The sequence below is a fragment of the Centrocercus urophasianus genome, unplaced genomic scaffold (genome assembly GCF_019232065.1).
Source record: "Centrocercus urophasianus isolate 14NV4802_14NV808 unplaced genomic scaffold, USGS_Curo_1.0 seq_10, whole genome shotgun sequence".
Classification (NCBI taxonomy): Eukaryota; Metazoa; Chordata; class Aves; order Galliformes; family Phasianidae; genus Centrocercus; species Centrocercus urophasianus.
Window position 1 is genome coordinate 52,124,682 of NW_024884142.1, and position 12,619 is coordinate 52,137,300.

The window sequence follows — 12,619 nt, forward strand, 5'->3', positions numbered from 1 at the left end:
GATAACAGGAGGGCTTAATACTTGCTTACACTGGGGGAAAAAGCTTTTGCAGTGTATTTTGATAAAGTAGTGAGTTTTAAGATAATTGAATGAATAGCTATGTCCAAAAGTTTCTTCATTGCTGCTTAGAAAGCCAAAGTCTGAATACAGCATTCACATTAAGATTAAACATGCTATAGTTTCACTCAAGTTTTATGTTAAAGAAGTAGAAATCAACTGTTACATTAGAAAAAGTTTGGGAGTTTTCATTTAGCTTGTATCTGTACTGGTTTTCATGTGCTTCACATGCTTAAGCAGGGTCTGCTTGTGTCATAATTGTTAACTGTGACACATGGTAACTTGGGCTGCTATAAACTTTGGCCTTCTGAATGATGAATGCTGACCACCTAGAGCTCCTGACAACAGCACTGAAGAGTAAATTTGAGAAATTAAGATGAGCCAGATACCAGCACAGGAGCTAAATGAAACAAGTGAGTAACAGACACTTCAGTGGTTTGTGTGGAATGTAATTTTGTGTTTTACTATAAATAATTTACGCAAGGCAGTGCTTGTGTTCTTTATCAGTCTTTACCTGTCACTAAATATGTTTAAAGTCACCTGTCCTGTGTAATATGCAGTCATTTGTCCTGCCTTCCCACTGCTGATTGAATGACAATCTTTGAAAGAAGTTGTATTGGTCGAAACTTAGAGGGGATGCAAACAAGAGGAGATGGGACAGGAAGAAGGGGACACTTGAAAGAGTATAATTTAGAGTAAGCACAGACATGCAGAAAGGTGTTTCTTGGAAACAAAAGTGAAGTGTAGTTTAAACAGCTGATAGAGAGTGAGAAGTTACAGAATTGCTTTTGTTCCTCTAATCGGTGAAATACTGTAGTAACTTTTCTCTGTGCCTTGGAGTGTGGTAATATCTGAGTGAAGAGGTAACAAAAGCAGTTCCACATCTGCTCCTGCTCAGCAATACAAAGACTCCTTTTGTTTCAGCCAAAGCAGGTAAGGAATGCTTAAATGTAGACGTCTTTCCCTCTGTAGATTACAAGTCTTGTGAAAAGGGCTCTTTGTTATGTTCAAATATTTCTGAAAGCTGTTTTTGCTTAATGCAAGAAACATCCCTGCACTGAAATGAGAATTAAGTGGTACTGGAGTTATAGAACTGTCTTCTGTGTAACTTCAACTTATTTTTGATAGAAGGTGATTTAAAAGCAAAACCCCCTAACAGTTTGCATCTGCGAAGTCAGTCTTGTTGGACACAGATGTTACCCTAGAAATGACATTTGTGGCAACTGTCTTAAGAATGAAGGTGCTGTCGTACTCGGTGTGATCCCTTCTGGCCTGCAGAATGGTGAGGCCTTATGCTGCCATTATTTGATGGTATGGAAAATGAAAGAAGTTTGGGTGCAAATCACTTGTGCTTGATGTTCCTCCCAGAATTGATGCCACAATGACTTAATGAGTGCTCTTCCTTCTTCCCCTCTCCTGTCCCGCTTATGTCATTATGAAAGGAGATGCCTTATTAGCAGGCATGTGGAGAACAAGAAGTGTCGCCTGGAGTAAAGGAAAGCTCGTGCTTTGTGGGAGAGAGAAATAAAGTGGTTCTGCAAAAAAGGCTCATGACTGCAGAGGTCCTTTTCTGGCAACAAAAGAACGTTCCAGCAGATTAAGGGCTCGGTCTGACTTTTGGTTGTAGTGTAAGTGCAGCACTCCTGTACTGCATAACTGAGACTGTTGGTCTGAATTTTTATACAGCTGCCAGGAGTCAAGATTTGGTTCCTTGTAGAATCTGTGGAAGACAGTTTGCACAAGATGCTCTGGTAAGACTATGCTTTTCTTTTAAATGGGGATGTCAGTGCATTTATCTGAGAGGGGTGGGCACTGGGGAAGGAGGAGAGGTGGGTTGAACATACGTCGAACAGCAAATGATCTGAAAACTGCTTTCTTTAGTAAACCTGATTAGAGAATAGGTGAATGTTTGTAAAAATACTGTGACCTAGCACAAGATTGCAGTTTATCTTTCTTTGTCTGCTTCTCTGATAGCTAATTCTTGCTCTATGTCATAGATTCATAGAATAGCCTGGGTTGAAAAGAACCATAATGATCACCTAGGTTCAACCGTGTCATGTTTGAAATAAAGTGTTCTCCCCTGTTGAGACACAAATCGCTGACCTGTGTCACATCCTGCAACCTGAAGTTTCCTTTGTGCTCCGTGTTTCAAGACAGGGTTAGTTATTTTAGGCTTCCTGGGAGAAACAGGCTAATAAACCATCCGATAAGTGGTCCCTTTGACAATCTAATGCAGGCAGCTGGCTCAGTTCCAAAGCCTGCTGAAGTGAATGAAAAGATTCCCGCTGACCCCACTGATCCCTGGATTACAGACTAAATGGGTGGCTTCACCCTTTGCCTAAAACAACACAACTGCAGAGTTCTTCTGAAAGGGTTGGCTCTGCCTGCAGCCCTCCTTCTCTCAGTTCAGTGCTGTGGTATAACTGAAAACCGAACTAGCAAAAGGAAAAGAAAAAGGGGGGGGGGGGGGGGGGGGGGGGAGGAAGAAGGATGGGAAATGGCAGAACCAAGCAATTGCGAGTGCTGAGACAAATGTGGAATTGTCAGTTCAGTGTTTGATATCTTAGATCAGATGTGTGACCAACATGATGGTGTGATCTATCAAATTTGCCACCTGCCCTAGGGAACCTGTTTTTTGGACAAAATCTTCAGATGTCCCTTCCAACGCCTACAGTTCTGTGATACTATGAAATTTGTTTGATTAGACAGCTATGTATGTTTTGGGATCAGGAAGGCAGGAGGTTTCTCATCGCTAGGACTTACATGTGGTACAAACCCTGCAATGCCTCTGTTCTTGGTGATATGGGCTGGTGTGCTCATCAATGAGCTAAACCCATGTATCTGGCATCCTGTGCACCCTGCAGGGAATTGTCTTGAGTTTGCTGTCAAACATTGCTAGAAACAGAAGGGCTTGAAGCACGTGAGTAGAAAAACTCAAAGGGAAATGAGAATTTAGAAAGGTGTGTTGTGGTAAAAGAAGGAAATTCATGGCCCAGCAGAGCTGATACTGACATGCCTGGATCAGATGGTGGTGTAACTCAAACGACACAGGGGAGAGAAAAGTGAGTGAGGGGACAGCAAAGGTAAATTAGTGAGAAGATGAATAACTGAGGGTTGGGAAAGGATAAGTAAAGAAGAGTGGGAATGGAGTCTGTAATGGTCCAGCTGCAGATGTCTCAGATGTGTGTAATCCACAGCACTGGAGTAAGGATGTAGTTGTGTCCTCATTCTCACTGCGTTTCTCATAAACAGAAAATTGGGCATGCTCTTGCAGGTGGGTCAGGTTGTTGCTAGAAAGCTGTGCCACTTCTGAATCTTAAATCCTCCTTTGTTGTGTGGTGTATGTCTCCCATGCATTGAACCCTGGATATCTCTACTTAGGAGCTCCGTGTGCTTTCAGCCACAGATGATTCTCTTCGCTCTGAGCTGTCAGGTTACTGCGAGCTGTTACACAGCTGCTCCCTTTCAGCCCGAGGCTGTCACTGCTCTGGCTGTGCTGATGGGATGAACAGGGCTGTTGTTTGCCAGTGGAGCACTGAGTCTGGAATACTTATCTAAACTCAATGGACTAATAATGTAAACATCAGCCCTTTGAACAGGAGCAGTCTGTTCTCCCTCTAAACCAAGAAAGAAAGGAAGCTGAATGTGGCGGAGCCAAGGAAAATGTCCAGTGAGACTGGGATTGCGAGCAGCCCCAACCTGTGATTCTCTGCATGTGTTTTTCCCTGCTGTCCTCCAGTGTGTCTCTGGGCATGTCAAAGTGCAGCTGTATGCAGCTTTTTTTCTTTTTTTTTAAGTTCTGATGAACTCTCTGAGGAGTGAATCTGAACCTGGAGAAAAATACTGCTTCAGCTCCCTACTCTCGAATACAAGTAATATTAAAGCCTGAATTTAATGAATATTAAAGCATCGTTAACAAAGCATGATATAGCCCATAAGCAATGATTTTTCTTTGCGTCCCAGATGAGGCATGAGCCCATTTGCAAGAAAGTCTTCAACAAGAAGCGCAAGCCCTTCAATTCTTTTAAACAGAGGGTGCAGGGAACTGATATCGGAACTGTGAAGAGGCAGCCCCTGCTGAAGGTATGGCTAATGTTGGAGCACATATTATCTCTGTTTGAAGTCTTTCATTTGGTAAGGTGATTGTTTCCTCCCAGGACAAAGCCTGGATGTTGCGATTCTTTCATATGTTCTTGACTCAGTGCCAAGTTCTTTTCTCCCCACTCTGTGTGCTGCTGGTATTGGAGAGTATTTCTCAGTCCAGAAGCCAAACCTGCAGATACCGTGACTACTCCAGGCACCAAGTGTCTCTGCTTTTCTGGGAAATGTCCCTTTGTGTATTCTAAGTACTATGCAAGTTTCCTGCAGCCTTTTCTTCAAGGTTGTGTAATGATGATGATGAGGATGGGAAGACATGCATATGTGTATAGTTTTACCCAGATATATCAAATCACTGAAAATGATGGTGATCATATTGTCTTTTCCATTCCCTCTTACTCACTCTTTGATCTGCCACAACCAGAGTGTTCTTGTTGGAGTGTTTTGTTCCCTTATCTATTTGCTGCTGTTGTTAATAGGTGTCAGAAGGCTACTTCAGCTTTCCTGTGCCTTTCAAAAAAAAAAAAGAAAGTTTATTTTGTTGGTAATATTTCTCTTGGAAAGGGAGAACCCTCACTTGAAGACATTTCTCTGTCCCTCACAGGAAGTTTGTGTCTTCCTTAATTTCCTTTGCAGAATCAGCCGGTGAAGAAATCTAACTGGAGGCAGCACCATGCAGATTTTGTTAATGCCATTCAATCAGCCAAACAAGTGACGAAAGCTATGCAAGAAGGTCGTCCTCTTCCTCCTCCTCCCCCACCAAGCATCAATCCAGGTTTGTGGCTCAATTTATCATATTCTTGATCTTGTACTGATTTCTAGCAAAGCGATGAGCTCTTATTATGTACAGCTGGATTTCAGTTTTGTACCTCGCTGCCCAACACCATGTGAACTCTGATTCCTTCCGTACTCTTCTTTTTTTTTCTGTGTTTCTTGGCTTGAGGAACAGTGCAGTGAAGAGGAAGCGGGGAGAAAGATAGGTGAACCTTTGTGGCTTATAAAAGTGGCAAGTTTGGAGCCAGGTGTTAGTGCTTTGGGAGGAGAGCTGGGATGCCTGTATACTGCAAATGGTACCATTGTGTGACAAAGTGCAAAACACACTCAGACTCGCCACTCAGACCGGATGTAGTGCATATAGGCTTCCTGCTACCGTGTGATAGCTTTTCCACTATCCACTTCCCCACCCCAGCTGTGCCATTAGGGGAAGTCATTCAGAAAACGTGACTGCTTTGACTCCTAATAGCAGGTGTGGTCTGTTCCCAGAGCTCACAGTGTTAGAAGTTACAGATACAGAAATGTACAGCCAATATTCCTCATGATAGATGATTTATGAAATGTAGGAGCGATCTTGGAAAGGGTATCTGCAGAGTCCCTCCTGAGCCATAAAGGAAGAGGGAGGGAAGGAGGAGGGAGGGCTCTTGCAGCTCCCGTGCAGACTAGGAGTTCGTGACTGATACCAAAACCAGCTGTGAGGACTGCAGTCTTCTTCCTCTTCTAGATGTCAGCAATGCAGTATAAGCATGGACATGTTTTCTCTCCCTAATTGGGGTCAAGCTCTTCTCTGAACTTCCACCGCTGAGTACCTTAATTACTCTATTATTTCTCATCTGACTCCACCAGCTCTAAGAGCAAACCCCTTCCTTTCCTTCTCTCTCTTTGGGTAACTGGATTTATGCAAGAGCTGGGGGAGTTGTGGAGAAAGGAACTGGGGAAAGGCCAATTGTTGAGGGGCATGGTGGGAATGCATACCCAGTAGCTCAGGGCTGGAGAGAAAGAGCATGTAATGTGGGGAGGAGAGAGGTTCCCATTCCCTCTCTTCCTTCTCCAGATAGATTGCAAACCTTGGTGCACCAGTTCCCACTGCTGGGAGTCTGAGATTGATAAGTGCAGTGGTTGGGCAGAGCACGACTGTGTTGAGCTGAAAGAATGCTGACCCTGAGCACGGACCATTTATTGAGAGGAGTAGGGCTGCACCAGTGCTAACTGCAATGGGGAATCAGAGCTTATAACACTGCCAGAAGCAACTCTAGGAAGCACTACTGTGTGTTCTTCACAGTACTACTTCACACCTAGAAACCTGGCTGTTTAGTACCCCTTAGCTGACTGGGGCAGCCTCTTAAGCAATATTTTAAGCAGTGTCCAAAGGAAATGCATTTCACTAAAATAAATGAGAATGTTGATGGCCACACTTAAAAACTAGTCTTGAAATATTTTTTGACTCTTCAAGGAATTTCTAAATATTGCTTTCACTGCGGATTTTTTTAATGAAATTTTGAGAGAGAGGGCCTAGGTCAAAGATATTTTAATTTGCTTTTATTAATGCCCAGGGATTTCCTTCTGGTAGCAATTTGCTGAGTTAATCCCATAAGCACGTGTTTTAGGATCCTAAGTGCTCTTCTTGTAATTCTCCTAATTTTCTAATTTGGCATTTTTGAGACATTAAGAGCTGATGGGAGCTCACTGTGATCACCAGCTGATGGAGCCATCTTGGGTACTTCAGTGAAGTAGGGCAAATCCTTTCTTGTGCTATAACAGCTGTGACACCAACTGTTCCTTTCCTATGATCAGACTATATTCAGTGTCCATTCTGCTTGAGAAGATTCAACGAGGCTGCAGCAGCAAAGCACATCAAATTTTGTGAAGAACAAGCTACTCGCCGCGCCATTGCCGCCAAGATCACCAAACAGCCTCTGGTAAGCAAACATGTTCACACTTGTGTTGTCCTTGAGACAGATCTGCCAAATTGTACTTTAGGTTGAGTAAAACCTGTTTTAATATTTAACCTAAGGTTCCAGGGAAGTTGGTAAGCTTCCTAAATGCAAGACACAAGACGAAAGGTCTAAGCATCTTTGGAGAACCAGAAAAGCAGAGCTAGTTGGCGGTGTCTTTAAGTGAGCTCCTCTTTTGTTTTATTAAAAATAATAACACAAACAAATGTTGTTGTGCTTTTTAGGCTTAAAAGCAGCATCCTAATGGGAGCAGGTGCACTTGTCCTTTTCTAACACTGCTTCAGCAATTTGGAGAATTGTTGTGGGGCTCTGTGAACTTCTTGCGTACGCTGTGCCTCTTATTCTCTTACCCTAGGGCAAACAACCAGTGACTCAGAGAAAAAAACCAACTGTCACACCTCTGTTACCGCATGAGAAGAGAATACAAAAGGTTGATAACACAGAAAAATCTACTCCAGGTAAGGAGTTCAATTAGCTATATTTATGTTTGCCTTAGAACAGACTCCACCAGCTCCAAATGGATGTTGCTGATATCAAATGGCAATACAAATCATCCCGATCCATTGCGCCAGTTTCATGCACAGAGGTTTTCAAGTAGGTTCTAAGAAGGGACTTAGCCTTTTAAGTTAGATGTTCTCAAACAGAAGCTTCTATATAAACCTGAAGTGTGCTGTCTGGGAGACAAGTTCCCTCTTTCCCATAAACGATTCCATAATATCGCATTCTTTATCTTTCAGGTCAATTAAGATGAAGCATCAGGCTTTGCATGTTGTTCATTTGATATGACTCTCACTTGTTGATTGAGCCTTAAAAATTACACTGCCATGTCCCTAAAATTGTTTTCTCTAATCAGGATTCAGTGCAATATGCTTGCTAGTATTCATTGCTACCAGCAATCATAACCAACATTCAGTCTGTTTAAAAGATGCATTATAGAGTTAACTGTGGTGTCATCTGTGAGTGATGATAAGTACATGAAGCTCAGGGGAGACCATATCACTCTACAACTGCCTGAAAGGAGGTTGTGGTGAGGTGGGTAGGTAGCAGTGATAGCATGAGAGGTAATGGCCTAAGGTTGTTCCAGAGGAAGTTCAGGTTGGATATTACAAAAAACTTCTCAGGAAGAGTGGTGCTGCACTGGCATGGGATGCCCAGGGAGGTGATGCAATCACCATCCCTGGAGGTGTTCAAGAGCTGTGTGGATGTGGCACTGAGGGACGTGGTCAGTGGGTGTGATGGGGATGGGCTGATGGTTGGACTTAATGGCTTAGAGGTCTTTTCCAGTCTTAAGGATTCTATGATATTATTATTTGTATATCAGTGCAGTTTGATGTATGTGTGTATATCAGTATCTTCTATCTTTACATTTCTGGAGTTTAGGTTCACATACGTTAGAATTTTTTATGCCCAATAACATTTTAAAATAATTATCTGCAGAGACTCCTCATGAAACACTGCAAAAAAGCAGAAAACCTTTGGGTGTGTCTCCTGTAAAAAAATCTGCTGGACAATTTGGGTAAGGAATACTCTTCTTTTTTAAATTTTTTATTTTATTTCTACAGACATCTTTAGCAAGTCTCGTGCTCTCCTGCACTCTACACAGAGTTCCTATATGAACAGTGTATGAACTCTTAGGGTTACCATGCAGGGCTCACAGACCATCAACAGACATCTGTTGATCATACCACCATTTTCAGGGCTTAGCTCTGACCCTCTGGGCTTGAAAGGCCTGGGGAGAAGGCATCTTTCTGTAGCATCATGGCTGAGTCCAAGCACCATCCAGACTGCGGACAGTGCAGCCTACGTGCAGGCTGGACAGAACAGGAGATGGGTGGACTAATCAGCAAAGCAGAGGTTAGGAAGTGCCCCTGGCCTCCTTGCTATCAGGTGGCAGATTCTGAGTATGATTTCAGTACTGAGGAAGGAGGTATCAGAAAAATGGCTGAGGGAGCTGCAAATCTCTCTAAGGATGATTTAATCTAAAAGGTAATGACAAAAGCAAGCAGTTCCTTGACCTGTGTAACACTTACAGGTTGTCCTTGAGCTAACTGAAAAATTCTGTTTCCTGAAGTTGACTTCACTCACTTAAAAACATTATGAGTTTAACCTTTGTGTGATGGTTTTGTGAAAGTAAGTGCAACAAACACCTGAGAAGAGGCAAGAAAACCTCTGGAGAGAGTAACGTTGTGTTGTTCATAAAAACTTAAATGCCAAATGTTTACACAAGATATTGAAGGGAATCAGCCCTCCAAGATAATACTTAAAAGTAAGCCTTTTTGTATTATTGCTTTGATTTAATCATCTTAGCTAAAAGGGAGTTATGTGTTTCAGTGTAAATAACCAGTATGTGGCTTGTTGCTGCTTTCAGACAGCAGACACAGACCAGAAGATAGAGTGGCTGCCTGCCAGGGACACATTAAGGTGTTTTGCAGAAGCACTATGGGCCTTAACTGTGTGATCCTCCAGCACCTCTTCTACCCCAAGTGCTGCAACTGAGTCTGTTTTGATGCAGTGGTAATAATACCATGGGTACCATCTCCAATTAAAAATAAGAATAATAATGGAAGTTCTCTGTCTTCTTTATTTTTCCCTTGGCCATAAAGCTTTTAGGCTGTCCTTTTTAAAGCTGTGAGATCATCCGTACTAATTGTTGCCAAAATCTAATTAAATCATCACCTGAAAGGTTGTGGTCCATTCAATCAGAAAGGACTTTTTTTCTGTGAGGGTGATGGAGCACAGGATCAGGCTGTCCACAGAGACTGTGGAGTCGCCTCCTCTGGAGATGTTCCAGACCCACCTGGATGCTTTCCTGTATAACATGCTCTCAGGAACCTTAGCAGGGGGTGGGACTCGGTCATCTCCAGAGGACCCTTTGAACCCCTGTGGTTCTGTGATGGTTTCAACAAAATGTAGGAAGATCCTGTGCCATGGGATTGTTTCTGCATTACTTTGCTTTGGCATATAGAACAAAATGAACAATTTGAAGCTCTTTATATGTTATTTAATTGAGTCTTCCAGTAAGCAACAAATGATGAATGGTAGCGATAACTAAGCAACAGATGGCAGTGTATGTGGTACATCAGCTTAAAGCACTTCAAGCTCAAACTAAAACCAAATCTCACTCTCCCTTAAAAAATTCAATTGCTATTAGAAACTGATTACTAAGCCAGAAGGATGGTGGAGGCACATGTTTTGGCCACCTTATTCATTAGCAGTCTTAAACCACCTTGCTTGGTGGTGGTAGTGTGGGTTGTTTTGGTTTTTTTTGTTTGTTTGTTTTTTAGCCCAATTTCCAATAATGTTTTCAGTTAAAAATCATGAGCAGTTTTCTTGTTTATTAGATGCTTTTAAGGAAAATGAAAAGCAGCTGGACACAGCAGTAATAAATATGAGACCTTACCCTCTAGCTAGTATGATAGGTAGCTATAAAAAAGATGAGACTGAAACAAGTGCAGCTTCCTTAGCTAGATGGTCTTAAACACACACAACAGGCTCAAAGTGAGCCCAGGTGTATTAAAGCAGTGCTCCTTTGCCCTTTTTAGTCCCTCTTCGTTTTCTCCTGGGTGTGTTCAGAAGTTTTTGGCATTGATTCCACAGATCACTTTTGAGCATCTTAGAGAACGCTGAACTTTAGGGGTGAGAACACTGTACTGAAGAACAGTGCTTACAGACTCTGCTAATAGCAAATGTATCACCCAATCATCAGTATATGAAACTTGCTGTCCCATTTTGGACTGTCTGTAAAAACTCACGGGTTAAGAAAATGAGAGCCTGAACAGGACCAACTTAGAAATAAAAGCAGAGTTAAAAAGTAATGAATGTGTTCCCCAGTATGGGCTGGGATATGAACACTAGAAACAGTTGTGTGTTGAAGATACATAGGTTGAAGATTCTTTTGTTCCGCCAACTCTAATGCTTTCTCTTCAGTGTTATCTCAGCAGGTTCACGTGGCTTCCATCTTCTCACTTTCAAACGAGTGCTTTTTCTCTATGAGAGCAGATGTTCATCGAGTTTCTCAATTTCACAGCCTCTCTTACAGGAATTCTGTTGTTTAGCAGCAAACGTGTCCAAGCAGAGTTCAGATGGATAGACAGACTGTTTTCATGTCTAATATAATGTGAGGTAAAATACCCTGAGGTATTGCAGAGGATCAGTGCCAGACCTGGGTGGGATCTCCCTGCTCTATCAGAGCTCTACAAGGCTGTGTGTCCCAAACCTTTTCTTCCAAACTGTGCACAGAATGTGATGGCTTTTAAGGAGAGAAATAAGACCAAGATGCTATATGCTCTGTGCCTTGTGAGCTGGAGCATATGGCTGTATTCTGTGGGCTTCAGCCACACAGCTTTGCTGAGCTCGTAATGAGCACGCCCATGTGTGGAGCATGCAGCGCTGCAGGCAAGCACAAGATGACAATGATGGCGGTGGGATGTAAAATAAACCAGGGTTAACCTGGTTTAGGGAAGAGGTGTATGAATAGTATGTAATATGTACCCAGAGCTGTGCAGAATTAAGCACAGATATGTTTGACTTGTGCATTTTCATGTCAGCATACAAGCTGCGTGCTATGCAGACTTAATATTTTGTAACGCATAAATAAGATCTTGCAATGAAGTGGTGACAGCTAATCTGCAGGCAAAAATAGTTCTTTCTTTTCATTTGTGTTGTACTAGGATATTTCTACCACATACTATATATGGACTGCTGCTGAGCTCTGTCTATATTTACGATGTCAAGAATCTAGAAAAGCTATTTTGAATAGACTGGAGAGTTAAAGCAGCAGCAGCACCTATTTAAGGTCTGCTTCTGTGTTTTACTTGCAGGTGCCACCACAGTGTGCTGTGTTTTACTTGTCGACGTTGCAGTGTGCCTTTTATGAGTTTTAATGCAAAATTGGTTGTTCTCGCCTGGCAGCCTGATCTCGCCCAATGTAGGGGGTGGCAGCCCTGCCCATGGCAGAGCACTTGGAAGTAGATGATCTTCGAGGCCCCTTCCAACCCAAGCCCTTTTTACTTGACTGAGATTTGGCCTTTAACTCGCAGTTCAGTATGACCAACATCTCTCACTAACGTACCTCAGTGCTTCATAAGAGATTGCGACCAGGGCCCAGCATGTCTCTTGGCAGCCCAGAGCTCTGCTCCCATTGCAGCGAGTAGCTCACAGTGTGGCTGCTGTGCAACACTGCAGCGTTTCCTTCTTAACGTCTTCTTTTAATTCAGGTATCAAACCTCTTAGAAAAGCACAATCCAAAGCGTCTACTAATCATATATGATCAGGCATGTACAAGAATGCATCGTTTGGGGTTGTTTCTTTTTTTTTTGTTTACAAGTACATAAGCTTGAATGCAGCCACGTGAATGCAATTTGCACGAACAAGGAAAACAATGCAGTAAACAGGTACACGCATACCTTTCCAAGTCTGAGCAGAATTACGAGCTGCAAAATGTGCATGTAACACTGTTTCCAACCTTTCCACTCTTCACTAAACTGTAATTTGAACAACTGCTAACTGGACTTGAACCTATTCTTCCTACTGCTATCCCTGCTATGATGATCTTAAAACTTATTTTGTTTTGCCCTATGCCAAGACTTTTAAAAATAAGAAAACTTCTCCAGTGTATCTGAAGAACATATTTCTGCACAAAGCCCAATAATCCCACCTTCCCTTAATCCAAATAATGATAAACTTGTAAAAATATTCACATAATTACAGTTCATTAACAGCAAAACAGCAATCAG

General features: G+C 42.4%; 1 protein-coding gene across 1 annotated transcript; it reads left to right on the top strand.

Moving 5' to 3' along the window:
* The first annotated feature begins 693 nt into the window (after nucleotides 1–693).
* On the top strand, nucleotides 694–9,472 carry ZC2HC1B (zinc finger C2HC-type containing 1B). Its single transcript, XM_042815874.1, has 8 exons — nucleotides 694–752; nucleotides 1,685–1,808; nucleotides 4,021–4,140; nucleotides 4,792–4,930; nucleotides 6,724–6,848; nucleotides 7,240–7,342; nucleotides 8,322–8,400; nucleotides 9,253–9,472. Exons 1-8 carry the CDS (start codon nucleotides 694–696, stop codon nucleotides 9,275–9,277), a joined length of 774 nt encoding a protein of 257 aa, XP_042671808.1. The 3' UTR covers nucleotides 9,278–9,472.
* Nucleotides 9,473–12,619: the final 3,147 nt, after the last annotated feature.

What these genes read in the sequence shown, in the direction of transcription:
- ZC2HC1B (XM_042815874.1), top strand. Translation starts at nt 694, where the DNA reads ATGCAAACAAGAGGAGATGGGACAGGAAGAAGGGGACACTTGAAAGAG. An exon ending in AGAGGCAGCCCCTGCTGAAG is followed by an intron (nt 4,141 to 4,791) that starts GTATGGCTAATG and finishes TTTCCTTTGCAG; the next exon opens with AATCAGCCGGTGAAGAAATC. An exon ending in CCCACCAAGCATCAATCCAG is followed by an intron (nt 4,931 to 6,723) that starts GTTTGTGGCTCA and finishes TCCTATGATCAG; the next exon opens with ACTATATTCAGTGTCCATTC.